We start from the raw sequence: 16,754 nt of genomic DNA on the forward strand, positions 1-16,754 counted from the left end.
GGATAGGCTCCAGCGCCCCCCGCGACCCTGAAAAGGATAAGCGGAAGCGAATGGATGGATGGATGAAATTTAAAAATGGCTCTTTATTGCACACCACAACATTAGTTGAACCCAGTGGAAAGTGTTTTTAAATCCGAAATGCTAAATGGCCTAAAGCTGAAATTCCTCATTGTCAATTAAATCTCATTTATTTTAAACCCATTGAAGTGGAGGTTTTAAAAAAGATGTATTCAGATAACTGTTCATATACAGTATCTGATCCGAATAGATTTCCAATGTTACTTCAGTATCAACCACTGAGAAATCATAAGTCTCGGAGCTTTCAATAAAATGGCCTTTAAATATTTCGTATATTGTAAAGGCAAGAGCCTGTTGTTTCTGACATGCAGGTTCAACAAGCCAAACTAGCGCTAATCTGTCTGTTCGTTTGATAAAGTGCAGCAGACAGCCCGGGCTAACGAAACGAGGAGCCGTTGGCTAAAAAGCTAAATAAATAAACTATGACTCTACTTCCAAACTGGTTAGACTTCTGAGGGTTCTAGTATGTAAATGCATGACATTAAATAAATAGCGTTTCAAATTACCTTTACAGAGATTATTTTGCCCCCGTTGAACCGCCCAACACTTCACTATCCGGGATATCCAAGGCTACATAAGCATGCGCACCGCGGCGCACGTCACGGGTGTGACGTCAGCGCGCTCCAATTCAAACTTCAGGAAACGAAAGTGTCGTTTTAAAACGGTCTCGCCACAAAACAGACGATATTTAGTGGATAACTTCCGTCTCCGTGTTCTCTTTGTAAGTATTAAATATTTTCTTTGGTTGTGTGTGCATGCCTATAGCGTTTGTTTTCAACACTACATGTACGACAGAAAAAATAATATTACGTTAATTTGTGTTTGCTAGCTACCATTGACATGCGCACGAGAATTGGTAGAACTGTCATGTTTTTATTTTATTTTTCTCATGTTTAATTAGCATGAAAGGATTTTCTTTTCCTGGCACTATGTAAGGTAAATGTGAGGAATTAAACCTATTTCAATAAATGAAATTTGGAAAAAAAAATGTAGGAAATTTTGATGTTCATTGAAAGCACGACGGGTGTGTCGATTTTGACTCAACTTGCTTTTGTAAAATGTATTATTAATAGTCAGTTCCACTTCTGTCTCTGTTTTTCATTTCGCTGTGTTCTTAGCTGAGGGTGTGTTTTGAGCTGCTCTTCACTTGGAGTGCTTGCACGAAATTCTTTGATTGAAATTAAACTGCGTACCTTCTGGTGGATTCAACACCAGCACAGTCACTTTACTTTTCTTCCCAGAGCACTGCACTTAGTAACAACAGAAGCAGCCATGACATCTAAAAGTGCCAAAGAGACCATAGTTGCCAAGTTGGGTTTCAAATCCAGCAGCTCTGGCTCCAAGGCTGAGGCAGAGCTGGAAAAAGTCAAGAAAGAAAATGTTCACCTGAGAAAAAAGATTGATGACCTGGCCAAACGGCACATCAACCCGCCTGATGCGGACAAAAGCAAGCTGCTGGAGGTAAAAAGGAAATCTTGGCTTTCTCAGTAACATTAAGCACCTGTAGCACTTCCTTGTTTTTTATATATATATATATATATATATATATATATATATATATATATATATATATGTGTGTGTGTGTGTATAATATTGGTTGTTTCAGAGGATTCTTTCCCTTGAGACCTTGAGAGAGAGGAACAACCAGCAGTTGCTGGTGAAAGAGCAGGAGCTGGAAACTCTGAGACAGCAGCTGTCAGCTAAAGGAGGAGAGGTACACACAACACCTCTCTACAGAAATACACAGTTAAAAATCACATATACAGTCGACTCTTATAGCTCTATCCATCAAGAAGTCCTCTGTGAACGTGGTCAGATAGTTGGACACTTTTCTGCTCAGAGTGACAAGATAGACTTGCAGCTGTATCTTTGAAAGTACTCGACTTTTCAAGATATGTTGCATTCGTGGCATTGTATTGGTGGCATATGTATTGCTAGCAGCAGACAACTGTCAAAAAGAGAGAGGAAAAAGACTGTACTAGAATTCCAGTAAGCTGCCACAAAAACAGTTGGGGGGAAATGGCTTCTATCTCATCTTGACAGCAGCTCAGCAAAGTGAAGTTTTGACGACTAACAGAAACGGCATACTAACACATGGTGTTATGAGCTGTTCACTTGACTCATAAGCTATCTGTCTGCAGTGGGTCTTTTTGCGTGGATTAACATTCAAAACAAGTTACTGCTATGCTGTAGACTTTGCTCTTGTCTATTTTTGAAGTTTTGTTGGAGTTTAATTTGGGCTAGCTGGAAACATGGAAATGACACACTCTGACAAATAGAATATCAATATTTTATGTAACCCAGACATTAATCACATTTGCCTTGCGGTTGTTAACCTTCATTAAGAAATGCACCAATAAAAGAAAGAAAGAAATTGGAGCTGCTGTGTGGATCAGCCAGCTGTGCTATGTTAGTTGTGTGAAGGGGATAATTGCCTGGAAAACACAAACCATCCCTGCTTGAAGAGAATTGTGTTGTTTTGGCTACAGGTTGTTTTGGAGGCTAGTCAAGTTGTTGTTTGCTTCGTGTTGTTTTGTGTGCATTTCAGGTGGTGGCGTCGCTGCAAGCCCAGCTGGAGCAGCGGAGGAAAGAAGCAGAGCAGAGAGACACGTTGTTCCAGAGTTTGTCACAAGAGACGGAGAATCTGAAAAACAAGCTGGTCACTGTTTCTGCCCGATGTCAGACTCTGGAAACTCAGGTGGCGGTAGGTTGATATTATAACCTCTGATTTTATTAGCCAGGGTCAGTGTCTCATTTTACAAACGGCCAGTTGCCTTACTAATCTGTACTCTACTCTAGTTGTTTTTTATATCTATTACTACAGTGGTATTCGTTTTATTACACTGATAAGTGCATACCACTGTCCCCTAAGGTAAGTCTTTGCAATGCTCAGAGAAGCTGTTAAAAAAAACCACAATTTAGTTTTGCAAAATTAGATCTGAGCAAATAACAAGACTTTGGAGGGACAAGACCAAATGCACAGCGCCACATTTGGTGAAAACCAAACGTATCAGCACCAACTCCTCGTATCAGCTGTCAAGCATGGTGATAGAGGAGTGATGATTTGGGCTTGTTTTGTAGTCACAGAGCCTGGGCGCTTTGCAGTGATCGAATTGACCATCTGTCTGACAGTTAAAGCTTGGCCTAAATTGGCTTACGCAGAAGAACAATAGTCCCAAATCTGCAACAGAATAGCTAAGAAAGAAAGGAATCAGTGTGTTGAAATCACATAAAGTTCAGATACAATGATGTAAGAGACTGATAAAGTTATGCAGAAAGCAATTACTTCAATCTTTTGCTGTTAAATGTGGTTTTACAAGCTACTCAATCGCAAGTTCTATTCAGTTTTTCCCACACAGTGTTTCTACAGTTTGGCTTCCTTTTTGTTAAAAAAATACACGGTGTAAATCACATCTTGTTTTTTTTATCTGAGGCTTTTTAAAAATGTAGAACTTGAAAAGAACCTGACTTTTTTTTTAATTGTCTTAATTTGTAAAACCCAACATGCACTTTCTTTTTTACCGTGACTGCATTTATGAGTACGCCTGGGCTAGCACAAATCATTTTATTTGAGTGTGAAGAAAAAGAGAAAAACTTGAGGAAAAAGTTGCGCCCTCTTTTTGGAAGAAATCGCAAAGGAACAGAGTTGCTTGAGTAGTTATATCCCTTCCTCTGACAGCAAATTTTCCCCCTGGTCTCGGATTAAATCCTGCAACAGCTTTCTGTCCTCTGCCTCCCATTCTAATATCCTCCTCTGATTTATTTTTTTCCCTTCTTCTGTATCTATAGTGCTGATGCAGTAGAGCTATTTCTTTTGTTTTGTAACAATCTGGTCAAATTAAATTCAGCTTTAGCTGTTGCTTGACTTGTGTTACAAAACTGGAGGCTGACTAAAAGTAAAATATGTGTAATATTTGCTCATGATAAGGCTTTTGTTTTGATCTGAGGTTGATGCACCTTAGACTTTCATTTTCATTTTTTTCCCTCACATTTCACCAGGAGCTTTTTCTCTTCTTTTATTTATTTATTTTTCTTCAATAACTACTTCATGAGATGAAGTTTGTTTGAAAATCCAAGTGCAGCTGTTTATTTGTCCATTAGGTGGCACTGTGTGACCTCCAATTATATTCTTCATCATCTGACATTAGCTGCAGCAGATTTAATAATTTGTTTTAATGAAAGTCTCACATTACACGTTGCTTATAATGAAAATGTTTTTTCCCTTTGTCTTCTTTGCCAACTATTAACACCCCTGGTAGCATCACAGCCGTTACAATAGTGTCATGAAAGACAAAATAGCATCTTTGTTCAAATAGCACTTTGACTAAAGCATCAAATGATTCATATTCAGCAGTGTGAGAGCCTTCAGTGGGTCTGCAGGTGCCACTTCCCTTGTCACTGTAGGCTCTTAAATGTAGCCCTTTGATGCTTTGAGTGCAGCTGGTCCTGCTGCCCATCAGGATTCCTCTTGGCTTCTGAAGAGGCTTTGGTGGCAAAAATCACAAGTAGGGACTTGAGGAAGACTCAGTCATGTCATACCTCCCTTTATGGACAAAAGTACCTTTCTAGAGATGGGGGTGCTGAAGCCCTGCTCATAGTACTACAAATGTAAAAATCAATTCAGCCTGTGTTTTAAATGGAGTTCACCCGCAGTATATTTTATCAAACTCCTGCCGTTTTAATCATAATCCGTTACACACACACACACACACACACACACACAGAAAACATTATTCAGTGATGTACAAAACAGCACTATCACAAAATTTATTTTTTTTATCTCCTTGCTCTCCATTGTGGGTCAAATATTACTCAAAATCAAAAGTAGTTTTCTGTTTCTTTTTTTACAAGAAGCCCAGAGATTTCTTATTTCTTTCTTCTTCTTTTTTCCTTTTTTTGTTACTCATGAAGGTCGCAAGAAGAGTTGTAATGCTGGTTGAATGTAAATGCTCTTAAATTGTTTTTATACTGTTTCAAGTCTAACTTGAGTCCAAGGCTGGAAAGCATTACAGTGCAATACTTGAGTTACTTGATATGTGGGAGGAGTAGTTGGTACTTGTTGCCTTTGTAGTCTTTTCATGCAGAGCTTTATGGGTTTGTTTTTTTTGTTTTTTTTTAAATCTTATGTCTTAATATCTTCAAGGTTATGTTTTTGTTTTTTTTACAGCAATACTCTCCACTTCGTTTAGCAGGTTTTAAATTACTACATATAATCTGACCACGCCACCTATTTCTCTTCTTCTTGAATTTGGAAAAGTTGTTAGTGGGCATAGTTTATGGGCTGCACATTCAAATCCATCACGTTCCTCGCAGAGCTTTAGCACAGAGATGATCATTTAGATGCAAACTCCAACATCTCTGTGAAGGTTTTATAGGATCTGCTGGTGGGATCGGCCATGTAGGCATCAGAGTTAGGGTGACAGAATTGGGAGATGACTGTGTCTCTAGCGATGAATAGAATTTGCACCAGATTTGATAGCCTCGTCTCTCATAGTCTATTAAAACCAGTGCTTGTGCTGATAACTATCGATAGTGTTTTTCTTTTCATTCTCATTTAGAAGATGGAAAAACCTAAACCCGCTACACCTTTGTTGTCTCAACCTTGTATAACCTGAAGTTTTTAGTGTGTGAGTATTTGCCCTTGAAGCTGGATAAACTGAATAACACAAATGCAGCACATACAACTCAGCTGACCTGCAGTACTATAAAACCAGAGGATGCTCTGAGAGTGCCTCCTTCTGTTTTCCCTTTGCACGCTGCAATTCTCCACCAAGTTTCATTGTCTTCGGTTTTTGTGCGATCTCCTGGCAAATGGACAGACAAACAAGCTACAATCATCACGTGATTTGGTTCTTGTATTGCTGGAGGAATGACAGGGTCTCTTTGTTTTCCGTGAGCTTTGGCTGCCTTGAATTGAGCCCCCTTTTTAAAAAAAAAAATTCAGCTTTAAGACTCTGCTATGTCCAGAACAATTATAGTAAAAGGAAAGCACAGGTGCAGACAGCAGCTCCACAGCTCGGATGCATATTGGATAGACCTTTTATCATTAGGATTTGCTAATACAAATGAAACCCAATCTTTTCTTAATGAAAGTATTAACATTTTTATGATGGCTAGATCAGATGTAAGTGTTGATGCCAACTCGAGTGAACCTAAAGACGTTTTCTCTTTTCAGAATGGACAGGCACCTGCTGCAAACCTCGTAATGATACAAGATCAACTGAAAGATGTGAGTCCAGCAAGATGATGTTCACCTATTTGTAACCGTATCATGTATATCCTGCTACCGAATGATGTGCTCATGAATTTGAGCAGCTGAAAAGTTCACATATCGTGTATAGGATGCAGTTTGTCATTGTAGGCTGTGCCTCTCTCCCTACCAGGCTCTGGAGAAGAACCAGCAGTGGCTGGTGTACGACCAGCAGAGAGAGGCCTATGTGCAGTCTGTCCTGGCCCGTACTTTAGAGCTGGAGCAGCAGCTGGCTCAGGCAAAGCAGCAACAAACCAAACAAGAGGCCAGTCCAGAGGGTAGGAAGTGTGGGGGGGAACTGAATTGGCTTTGCTCACTATTCCTTTATTATTCACAACAATCATACAGTAAATGGAAAACTTTCTTTTGGCCTAACAAGCAGCTTTTTTTGAGACACATGTGGCATGGAAAGTGAAAGGGGCAAGCCAGGAAAATGAATGTACTTTTTGTTTTTTAAGTTAAATAAAATGCAGCAACAGGCTTTGAATTAGAAAATGATTTAATGGGTAATAATGTCAGAATAAAAATGTGTTCAAATCCAGTAGCGGTCAGGATTGAGCTTTCCATACAGCTTTCACAAAGATAATCCTAACATTTTCACTGCAAATAATGTTTCTTCATTTGCTTGCTAACACTTCTTGTCTCAGCTCCTGCCAACTTGGCAGATCCAGAAAAGGAATCTCAGCTGAAAAGCCAATATGACCACTTGGTGTCTGGGATGCAGAAAGACCTGGAGAGCCAAAAAGAGCAGGTTACCAGAGCCAGACAGGAGCTCGGTGTCCATCGGGAGCAGGTAAATGCCAAACAGATTTCATGTAATCACCATTTACTCATTTTGATTAACAACTTTGCCAGCTTGCTCCCCTTTCTTTATATATTCTCCATGTTGTGGCTTGTGCTGCTCATGCTGATAATACTTTCAGTCTCTATCAAACAATGTGCAAATTCACTGAAATTCACATCTATTTAAAAGAAAGCAACTGGGCTAGTTTCACTAAGCATTTCTTGAATTCAGATGTCTTTGTAATTGAGCTAAAGCGTTCCTTTAAAGAATGAAGAAGGCGAAATGTATAAAATATCCTACAATTTGGCTTGTCCGCACCTGGTAGGCCTTGAAAGCTCAGGCTGAGCTGCACTCTCAGCGGGAGCAGGTCACCAGGGTTCAGGAGGAGATGTTGGGACTGCAGAAGAAGTATGACGACAAGTGCAGCGAGCTGTCGTCCTTACTGAGGAAGTACAAAGACAAGTGCAAAGAGCTGGAGGAGGCCAAGATGGATCTTCAGGCAGAGCGACTTAGCAACAGGTAAAGAAAGTCCTAGCACCTAACTAAAGCGGATGTGGCCAAACTAAAAGTTAAATGGGACACTTCCTTTGAATAAACAGTTGGTTGGTTTATTTATGGATTCCAACTGGCTTTGCAACTTATGCAAAGTACTTTACAAGCCCAGGTTCTTGAATACAGAGGGGTGACACTGAAGAGCCCTTAAGAATCCACACATAGTGACTGTTAATGGCTTTAACTGCTGCTAAGTACTACAAATATGAATATTGTTGATACTTTTATGGAATAAATAAACCATTCATCCAGACATGCAGTCTGTGAGGAGAGAAAGGTGTCGTCTGAGCGTGCAGACAGAATGAGGGTGGAACTGGAGACTATGGATATCAGATTGGAGGAGGAGAAGAAGAGATCTGCTGAGCTTCTGTTGCAGGTGAGATTCCCATTCAGTGATTTGTCTCCTTTAGTCAGTATTCAGTAATATTTACTTATTTATCAAAGTTTTTCTTTCAAAACATTTGTAATGCATAAAAAAGTCTGCATTTATAGGGTTGCATATAAAATGGAAAGACCTCATCCGTTAGCAATTATATTTAATAAATAAAGTGCAAGAGCACAATAGATGTACCAGCATATTTAAATAAAATACAGCTCCAGGGTTATCTGAAAAGAAAAGAACTGAATGATAGCATGTGTGTTACTCTTTAATGGTGCTATACAAGTGTGTTTGCCTTGCCTTGATCATGTGCTTCACAGGTAAATATGCTGCAGAAGTCCGTCCTGAGCCAGAAGGAAGAGCAGAGAAGAATTGCAGCACTGGAGCAACAGGTAACACTCTGTGTTTATATGTTACCCAAATTGTTCCTATTAATAGAAGTCTTTGTTTTGTAATTGAGTGGCTGGATTTATTAAAACAAATATATAATCACTAGGAACTGTGAGAAGTCAAAAAAACTGAGATCAGTAATTACTGATTGCACAACCTTAATGTTCACCACCCACTTATGAGTGGAAATTCTGTCAGCACGGCCCTTCTGGGTAGTATGTGATGTGGAGTTGTAACAGTTTTGAGCTGTGTTTTTTAAGAGTTGCAATCCAAACCGTTCCCACTTGTCTCTACTTCCTGTTTATTTCTGCCCCTCCTAAGATCCAACTCTCTGCCAAGGACTTTGAGAATGAAAAAATTGATCGTCAGAGCATGCAGCACCAGTTACATAAGGTGCTGAAGGAACTTCGCAAGGCCCGTGATCAGATTGCAAAGCTGGAATCTGCTGTAAGTGTTAGACTTTAATAATGGGGAAGAAATGTGATGGCTCTTGTTGAACACTGGCATGCAAGACTTCAGTCCCATTTTTGTATCCAATTAAAGCACCAGGGCTTCTGCTAAATGAATGTATTGTCATGTTTTGTGTTTCAGAAGCAGCCAAATGCTCGCTTTTCAGAGCCCAGCTCGTATAATAGCCTCGAGTTTGAGCGTCTCACTATTGAAAACCCTCTTGGCCCTACATCCCCATCTAAAGTCACCAACCTCCTGGACGAGAGTTTCCTGGAGTGCCCAAAGTGTCGGGCCCCTTATCCCACCAGTCGTCACAGGGAGCTGCTGACTCACATCGATTACTGCTTTGCGTAAGCTAACACATCAGCATAGATGAGTGATTCTCAGTGTGCATGTCCGGACCTCCGCTTACTCAAAGGGGTAAAAACAAACACAAGATCACTCTACAAGATTTCTGATTCATTCAGGAAATTTGTGTTTTTGAATCTAGGTAAAATAAAACAATGAACAGGCAGTTTTAGACACTGACTCTACAAACATAGCACTGATAACAGAGTATAAGATATTTCTTGAAGTCACTGGAGACCACTTGCATTCGATCCTGTTCTTTTATCGCAAAGTTAGAAATACCGCCTTAATGATCATTTAACATAAATGTATAAAATATTCATTTATGTAAGAAATCATGGGACATATTGTGCATTATTTTCCAAGAATGATGGGGTCTACGGTGTCCATTAAAAAATGATTTTTAAATTTATTTTATAACAGTATTTTGGCTTTTTTACTCTGTTTTTTTTCTTTTTCTCATTCAATATCCAAACAGGTGCGATACTTGAATGCTTGTGTAGATACGTTTTTTTTTTAAATAGAAGGGATTTGCAGGATACTCTTAACATGCAAATCGCTCGAACATGTACTTCAGCTCTTTTTGCCATTAGAAAATCACCAAACATCTTCTTATTTACAGTTTTTAAAAAAAAAAAAAAAACTTTAATACTCCATCCATATAGTTACATCTGGGGTCTCTGTTTAGATTTTGCTGTTTGTTAAACTCTTGGTGAATCAATGTTGTTTTGGTGTGTAAATGTGTGTGTGTGTGTGTGTATATCACAGTATTTATTCTTGTTTTTGTTTTTAATTGGTGAACTACTGTCTCTTTTCAGTGATTTAGTTTTATTTTGCTTCAGTGTGTATCACCAGACAATGTTTTGCTTTTGTAATGGCCTTCTTTCTATCGAGGGACTATTGTTTATGTTATTTTGCATAAAAGTTTACAAGCCTGTCTAATATACTCCACTGATGAAACGGCTAAACACACACTTTCTAAACTCCTCTTCTTTTCCCTCCATCATCATCGGCAGCAGTAGTCATGTTTCTTTTTGCCTGGCTTTATGCGAAAGTGTTATGTTACCTAATTAGCCATGTGTTTTCGGTTATGTCAGTGATGTTTGTGCAATTGCTAAAGCATTTCTCTGTTTAACGTGTAAACAGCTGTGTAAAGTATCCCAAACCATGACCAAGTTTTTATTTGCCTGAACTGAACCAGACTTAAAATGTACAGCAGTCGGGAGCTTATCTAGTCACATGTGGGTGGTTGTCCCTGTATTCTTTCCTGTTCAAGTGAAGCTCACTTCCATCTCCACCTTGACTTTTCAAGCCTGCGGCCATTTAAAGCTGGAATTAGATTGCATGAGTTAATTCCTTGTACTAAACTATTTAAGGCAGGGATTACCAAAGGTCCTCCCGGTAGGGGGGAAAAAGAGGTTAAGGTGTCTATTCTTGCAGCCTTGGCAGTGTGACCAGTTGACATGAAACGAACACTGCTGTGCATCTTATATGTGGTTGTTTTTATTTGGGCTAGCTCTCATAGAAGATCCAAGAGTCCAACTTTTATCAATAAGTTTACCTGTTTTTTGTTTTTGTTTTTTTGTTTTTTTGTTTTAAACCTGATTTATTTCAATCATGTACACCAAAGTAGTTTTGCCATGATCTGTACTGTACTGTACAAAAAATGTGCAATAAAGATGTAAATCTCTTCCCAGCACATCTTCCCCTGTTTAGTTTTTCTTTCTTTTATTTAGTTGTTGATATTTTGGAGGGGTTCATATCAATCTATACAACAAGATCAGTTGTTTTCCAGGCAAACTTTAACCTATGCAAATGTCAGCTAGCATGTTGCTATTTTGCATGTACAGTGTTCACAAAGCTTATCGGCTAAAGCAGGGATTCTTGTGTTATTTCTTTTTATGGCAACTTCACTTGCAGAAGCATAAAGAAGTTCACACCCCATGCTTACTAATTTAGCAATTCGTACCCATTTACAAAAAAAAAAAAAAAAAAGATGGTAGCATCATTTTCTTGTTTTCCACAAAAATCATATTAAATAAACTGATGTTCACCACTGATCAGAATGTGCAGTATGTGTAAATTATAAATATATTTTCCCACTTTTCCATGCTAGTTGCTTAACAAACATATAAGAAGCCATAGCTAGAAGCTTAATTTGTACCATTGTGTTTTTCCCCTTTTGCTTTGTTTTCTTGTAGCGCAATTATAAAAGATTTAAAAAAGCAAAAAATTCTACTTGGCTGTACTTTTGATGTGTTTTGTCTGACAGAATCCAAAAGCAACGACACGAATTCATTATTTGCGATCCAGGAACGTAGATAAATATTTAAAGGGCAATAAAGAATGAAGTGAGCCACAGTGGTATGAATGTTTTATTTCAAAAACTGGATCAAGAAGCAAACGTCATATGAAGAAGAAACAACTTAACTGCTCTTTTATGACCCTATAAATATATAGCACATGAGCTAATGTGTATCTGTGTATGTATAGTTAAAAAACAATATCTCCTCGAGGACTACAAGATACTGTGCATTCATTAGAACACTGAACCAGTGTTTTCTTTATAATAAACATAGTGGTTCTTACCCAGAGCTGCAGTACTGCTAAAAATCCAGGTTAACAGATAATTGTTTGTCACATTGAGAGAGAGCTGATTGGCTGATTGCATAATTCTGTCATTCTGATTGTTTTAATGGTACTCATGAGGGAATATAGGAAGAGAACAATAACAACCATCTTTCCTTTTAATTTGAGATTGCAGCTATATAAATGTGGCTGTTCATAGTTCAATTTTGGTTCATTTTTAAAGAAGAATGTGCTGCTTTTTTATAATAGAGATGGAGACAGAAGAGGTGACTAAGCAGTGGGATTCAATCCAAGATCAGCAAAGTGTCACTGTGGGTCAAGAGATGTGCCACTCTCACAGAAGCCTGCAACACAAGGGAGATAAGTAGCATTATTAACTATATGGTAGCTTAAACATCTTTATCTCCTGCATGCGTTAGTACTGAGCATTTTATTTTCCTATATTTCTGAAAATATTGGCAATATAGGCCGGGCAGACACTGACCACAAGAATTTTCACCTTTTAATTTAGTCAATTATTCACTTGGTCTTTTACCCTATTGAATGACGGACTGATAAAAGCCACAGATCAAAGAATCAAAGCATAGTCAACTCACCGGTGTGTGCAACCCGTCTGTATTTACCCAACAGACAGAGGTCTGTCTTCTTCTGGAGGACAACTGGCTGGTCTTCTGGCCTTAGGCCAGTTGAGTGACGAGAGAATATGAAGGAGTACCCATCTAGGCAAGTGCCATCAGCGTCCACTAGTCTGCAGGAGTAGTGGACTGCGTAGTTGTCATAGTCAGTGTCAATAACCCAGTGGTCATCATCTAAGAGCACGGAGAGTGTGGAGGAGAGGTTACTTTTGCAAAACCATTCATTTACAAATTTTCAACTTACATACTGAGAAAAACAAAAAACAACAAAGAAAGTATGAAGCCAAAATAACAGAAAAAAAAAATATATATATATATGTATATTTTTTCACTTAAAAAAACATTAAAGTAATATTAATAATACAGCTGTTTGATCCAGTGGTGGATACTGATGTTTTAGTGATTGCATCCCGTGTCTAAAATTATTACTTAACCTCCTTTTTCTTTAATAACACAGTAAATACATAGTCATACCCCCTGACGTTAAAATTGAACTCAACAAAACACTATTCATTTTCCAGTGTCCAGGGTCACGAATTAAGTGCAGCAGTTGATAATTATGTTATATTATCAGTTGGCTTAAGGTCAAAACCCCCTTGGTGGTGACTATCAAGTAACAATTACAGTGTCTGGTCGTTCATTGTTGAAAGGATTTCTTTTTAAAGTCTGAACAAAGACAAATTTGATTCAACATGAAAGCTAAAGGTGCTTTTCACTTCATAACTTACTTCCTGTCTGCAAGTAGGATGCAGCTCCCCAATACTTCATCTTAAACTTTGCAGGGTCAGCAGTCTCCTCGAATGTGGCAAACATGTGGGCACACATCTCCCAGTTGCTAGAGGTCAAACAGAGAGAATAAGTCATTACAAAAAATGCGAGACAAAAAAAAATCTCATATTGCAAATTGCACACGTTCAAAGCAAAAGCCTCCACAGAACAGAGCCTACTTGAGGATGATGACTCTGCCTTGGGCGGTGGCAGTCATTTTGCCATCTTCTTCAATATTTATCTGGGCTATGACGTTATCAAGCAAGAACAGGCCTTCTGGATCCTTCTTCCCTACAGCATACCACGTCCCTGCATACTACGAGTAGAAGAACACATTAAAGAAAAATCACAGTGGAATAGTACTACTCAGAAATTATGTAAAACATTTTTTTTAAATAACAACGTAGTTAATATTTTTCAACTCACCCTAGTTTTGTCGAAATTCTGCATGACGTTGATGTTGGCTACCTGGCAGTCCTGTGCCCAGGACAGTGCCAGGAGAGAGAGGGCTACAACGTACCGAAGCATTCTACCTCCGAGGAAAGAAGAAGAGAAAGAAGGCACAGACCACAGACAGTTAGAGAAAAAAAGGAGGCATAATGGAGAACAACAACAGAAATACAGACATGCACACTGCACTGCAAGTCCTCAAGACGAGCAGAATGTGATGAAACTCCAAAAAGTACTTCCACAGGGCTACAATAGTGTTTAAAAAATAAAACCAATACCAGAAAAAATGATATATCTTTAAATATTTGACTGAAAATGTAAAAGCAAAACCCCCCAAAAAACAATCCATGTGAGTGTGTACCTTGATACCACAAAGACTCCAAAGAAATCCTCTGATTTTCAGTCTGGACTGGCCTTAAATACAGCTGGCCAGTATTACATAATAACTTCTGGAGACCCAGAGCGCCCCTGCTTTCCCCACAGCGAGTTTGCCTTCCATTGGACAAACATTTACATAACCGCAGACCCCACTCCTATTGATTTATGTGTTCTGCACATTTGGTGGACCACCCCTCCCAATCTCCACCACAATATCTGTTTTTTCACTTATTGCTAAAGGATTCCTATTTTTATCAATGCAATGACTGGTAGAACCAGAAAGATCGGATCTACATGTATATCTTTTTTTGAGGGGGGAGGGTTCTTTCTGTATTTGCCAAAGAAATCATAAAACACGCTTTGACCAGCATCTGTGTTATTGCATCAGTTGTTTTCATCTTCCAGCTCCGTGTTTGTGTAACTGGAGCTCAGAGTCCACGCTCGGCAGAAAATAATCAATGCGAAAGAAAGGTGATTACGTCTTTTCTAAAAGCAAAGTCTGAAGTTTCAAACGGAGGTCAATAATGATAGGAACTGTTAGCACAACATATATGGAAGCTGATCTTTATGTATTTTAACCTTTGGGATTAATCCATGTCAATGAAATCCAGAGCGCTTAATGCTGTCGATCATAGCTGAACACAAAAGAAGCTTATCGATTGGTTCTTGTGCTGAAGAAAGTGGATCGTGCTCGATTGCCATCAGGCATGAACAATGTTTCCCAAATGTTTCACGCTTGTATTATTTTGTTTTTTTGAAAGGTTTGCACAGTTAAAATACACTTTGGCATAAAAAAGAAATACCTACTCTACTCTCTAAGACAGGTCTGTTTTTCGTCTGCTGGGGCTTTTTCTTTTAAATACATCGATGCTGTTGTTTTTCACTAAGATCGTAAAACCGGTCTTCTGAGAGCTCAGCTGAATAAAGAAGAGCAAAAGTGAAGCCAAACATCTGCAGATTGCATAACCAAAGAGCTGGCCAGCTGAAAAACAGGGCAATCACTCTTGAGTAGAAATAATAGCTCCTGGAATTTGGCCAGAGGTGCTGTAACATTTCACAGTTGTGAACGCTGGCCAAGAAGCTATATACATTGCACTGCCAGATTTGTCTGTGCGTTAAACATTTATTGTGTGCTGGTGAATAGGAATGTAGTGCTTGAAGTAAGAGCGAGTTTCTTTTTTCTCATGGAAAAGTAAGTTAGTAAAAATCCCTGTATAAAATTGGAACTTGAGTAAAACACCTCATGGCTACATCCACAGTCCCCATCTGAACTTTGGAGCTTTGAAGAGGGCAAAAGCACTGAACACGCGCCGATTGAATTTGGGTAGAGTAGTATGTCCCCTTGTAACATAATCCAATCAAATTCCACCCCTACCTGTGCCCTTAAGGGCCAAAATGTAGGACTGACAATGTCAAGATGTATTGGATATACATTGTACAGATTTGATCACGATTAAATGATTAGGAGTGCAATTTGCAAATCTCATCTCATCTTATCCAAACAGATCAATCATTCACAAGGATCCATTAAGTGCAGTGGTTTTTAATCATTAATCGACCTATTTAGCAAAATGCTTACAACTTTCTTATGTTCCAATTACTGGCATTCATAATTATTTTATAGTATCTTTTTTTTAATTGCTGTCTTTTCTGTTATTATTCTATTCCTCTACATATGTACAGAATTCACCTGCTTGCTGCTACTACTGCACATTCACCTAATGTATATACTATATATATAATGTTCTTCCTCTACCACCCCCACCCCCACCCCCCATTTTTGCACATGTCGAGGAGCGTGTGTTATACTTGTATAACTATGCATGTGACAAATAAAGAACCTTGAAGCTTGAACCTATGTAAGCGTATAAAGGATACTGAGCACAGAGACTGAAGAAGTCACTCGGATGAGTGACGAAACATTTCTCCCACTGAAAACGCTACGTCCAGATGTACATAATCAACCTTTTGGGATATATAAAGGATAGTGCACGTGGGGGTTGGGGGGAGAGGACACATTGTGTAACCAAGGTAAAACAAGTTCACATCTGTGAAGCTTAAGGTCCAAAAACACAATGATGTCAAACAGTGAATGAATAATTATCAACACAAATCGGCTGTCTGCATTATTTATAAAATCATTCTGATTTTGCTACAAATTCTGTTCATGATTTATTTGTTATTGGTAATGTTACCATATGTGGACATTAACAAAAGGTAATAGTTAGTGTTACATTAAGAATATCATCTACGTGTGATATCATTAGGGTCTTTAGAAGTGGTAGTAAAAACACTCCATGATCACGATATGCAGTTATGGTATCCACATTTTATTAACATCAAGAATCTAATGTTAACCATGCCCCAGATTGTATGGAGATAGCACATAGACACATATAAACATACAAGCCAATAGTCTGAGGAGTGAAAATGTGTCTGTAAAATAACAATATGACCTGGACTTTGGGCACAATTTGGCTGAAGACTCTGTATAAGATCCTTGTATGTAATTTTGATTAAATTCAAACTAATACTGTTTCGTTCTCTTGACACACAATGGATTCCACAAGCTCATGGGTCCTTTGGCTAGATGAGCTAATAATAAAATAAAAGCTGTGACAAATTCAGGACTCCTGAAGATACCTGGTGTTAATCAAAACTGATTTAACTTTGACAGTGTGACTTCATGTGTGACAGCTGAGC

General features: G+C 38.6%; 2 protein-coding genes across 3 annotated transcripts; one reads left to right on the top strand and one right to left on the bottom strand.

Annotated features, from left to right (window-relative positions):
• The first annotated feature begins 686 nt into the window (after positions 1-686).
• On the top strand, positions 687-10,930 carry cep55l (centrosomal protein 55 like). Of its 2 annotated transcripts, none has more exons than XM_082543400.1 (12): positions 687-799; positions 1,320-1,539; positions 1,685-1,792; positions 2,627-2,782; positions 6,254-6,307; positions 6,462-6,606; positions 6,976-7,121; positions 7,438-7,631; positions 7,917-8,040; positions 8,364-8,435; positions 8,755-8,880; positions 9,025-10,930. In XM_082543400.1, the coding sequence occupies exons 2-12, from the start codon at positions 1,351-1,353 to the stop codon at positions 9,235-9,237; spliced, it is 1,527 nt and encodes a 508-aa protein (XP_082399526.1). In that variant the 5' UTR covers positions 687-799; positions 1,320-1,350; the 3' UTR covers positions 9,238-10,930. The 2 variants fall into 2 exon arrangements, with proteins under 2 accessions (XP_082399526.1, XP_082399527.1); XM_082543401.1 differs by lacking the exon at positions 687-799 and adding an exon at positions 833-1,014.
• Positions 10,931-11,593: 663 nt separating this feature from the next.
• rbp4 (retinol binding protein 4, plasma) lies at positions 11,594-14,169 on the bottom strand. The gene is made up of 6 exons (XM_082545116.1): positions 14,035-14,169; positions 13,650-13,752; positions 13,403-13,539; positions 13,184-13,290; positions 12,417-12,629; positions 11,594-12,164 (listed from the first exon to the last, which is right to left on the bottom strand). The coding sequence occupies exons 2-6, from the start codon at positions 13,749-13,751 to the stop codon at positions 12,127-12,129; spliced, it is 597 nt and encodes a 198-aa protein (XP_082401242.1). The 5' UTR covers position 13,752; positions 14,035-14,169; the 3' UTR covers positions 11,594-12,126.
• Positions 14,170-16,754: the final 2,585 nt, after the last annotated feature.

Source organism: Aulonocara stuartgranti (genome assembly GCF_965226115.1).
Source record: "Aulonocara stuartgranti genome assembly, chromosome: 8".
NCBI lineage: Eukaryota > Metazoa > Chordata > Actinopteri > Cichliformes > Cichlidae > Aulonocara > Aulonocara stuartgranti.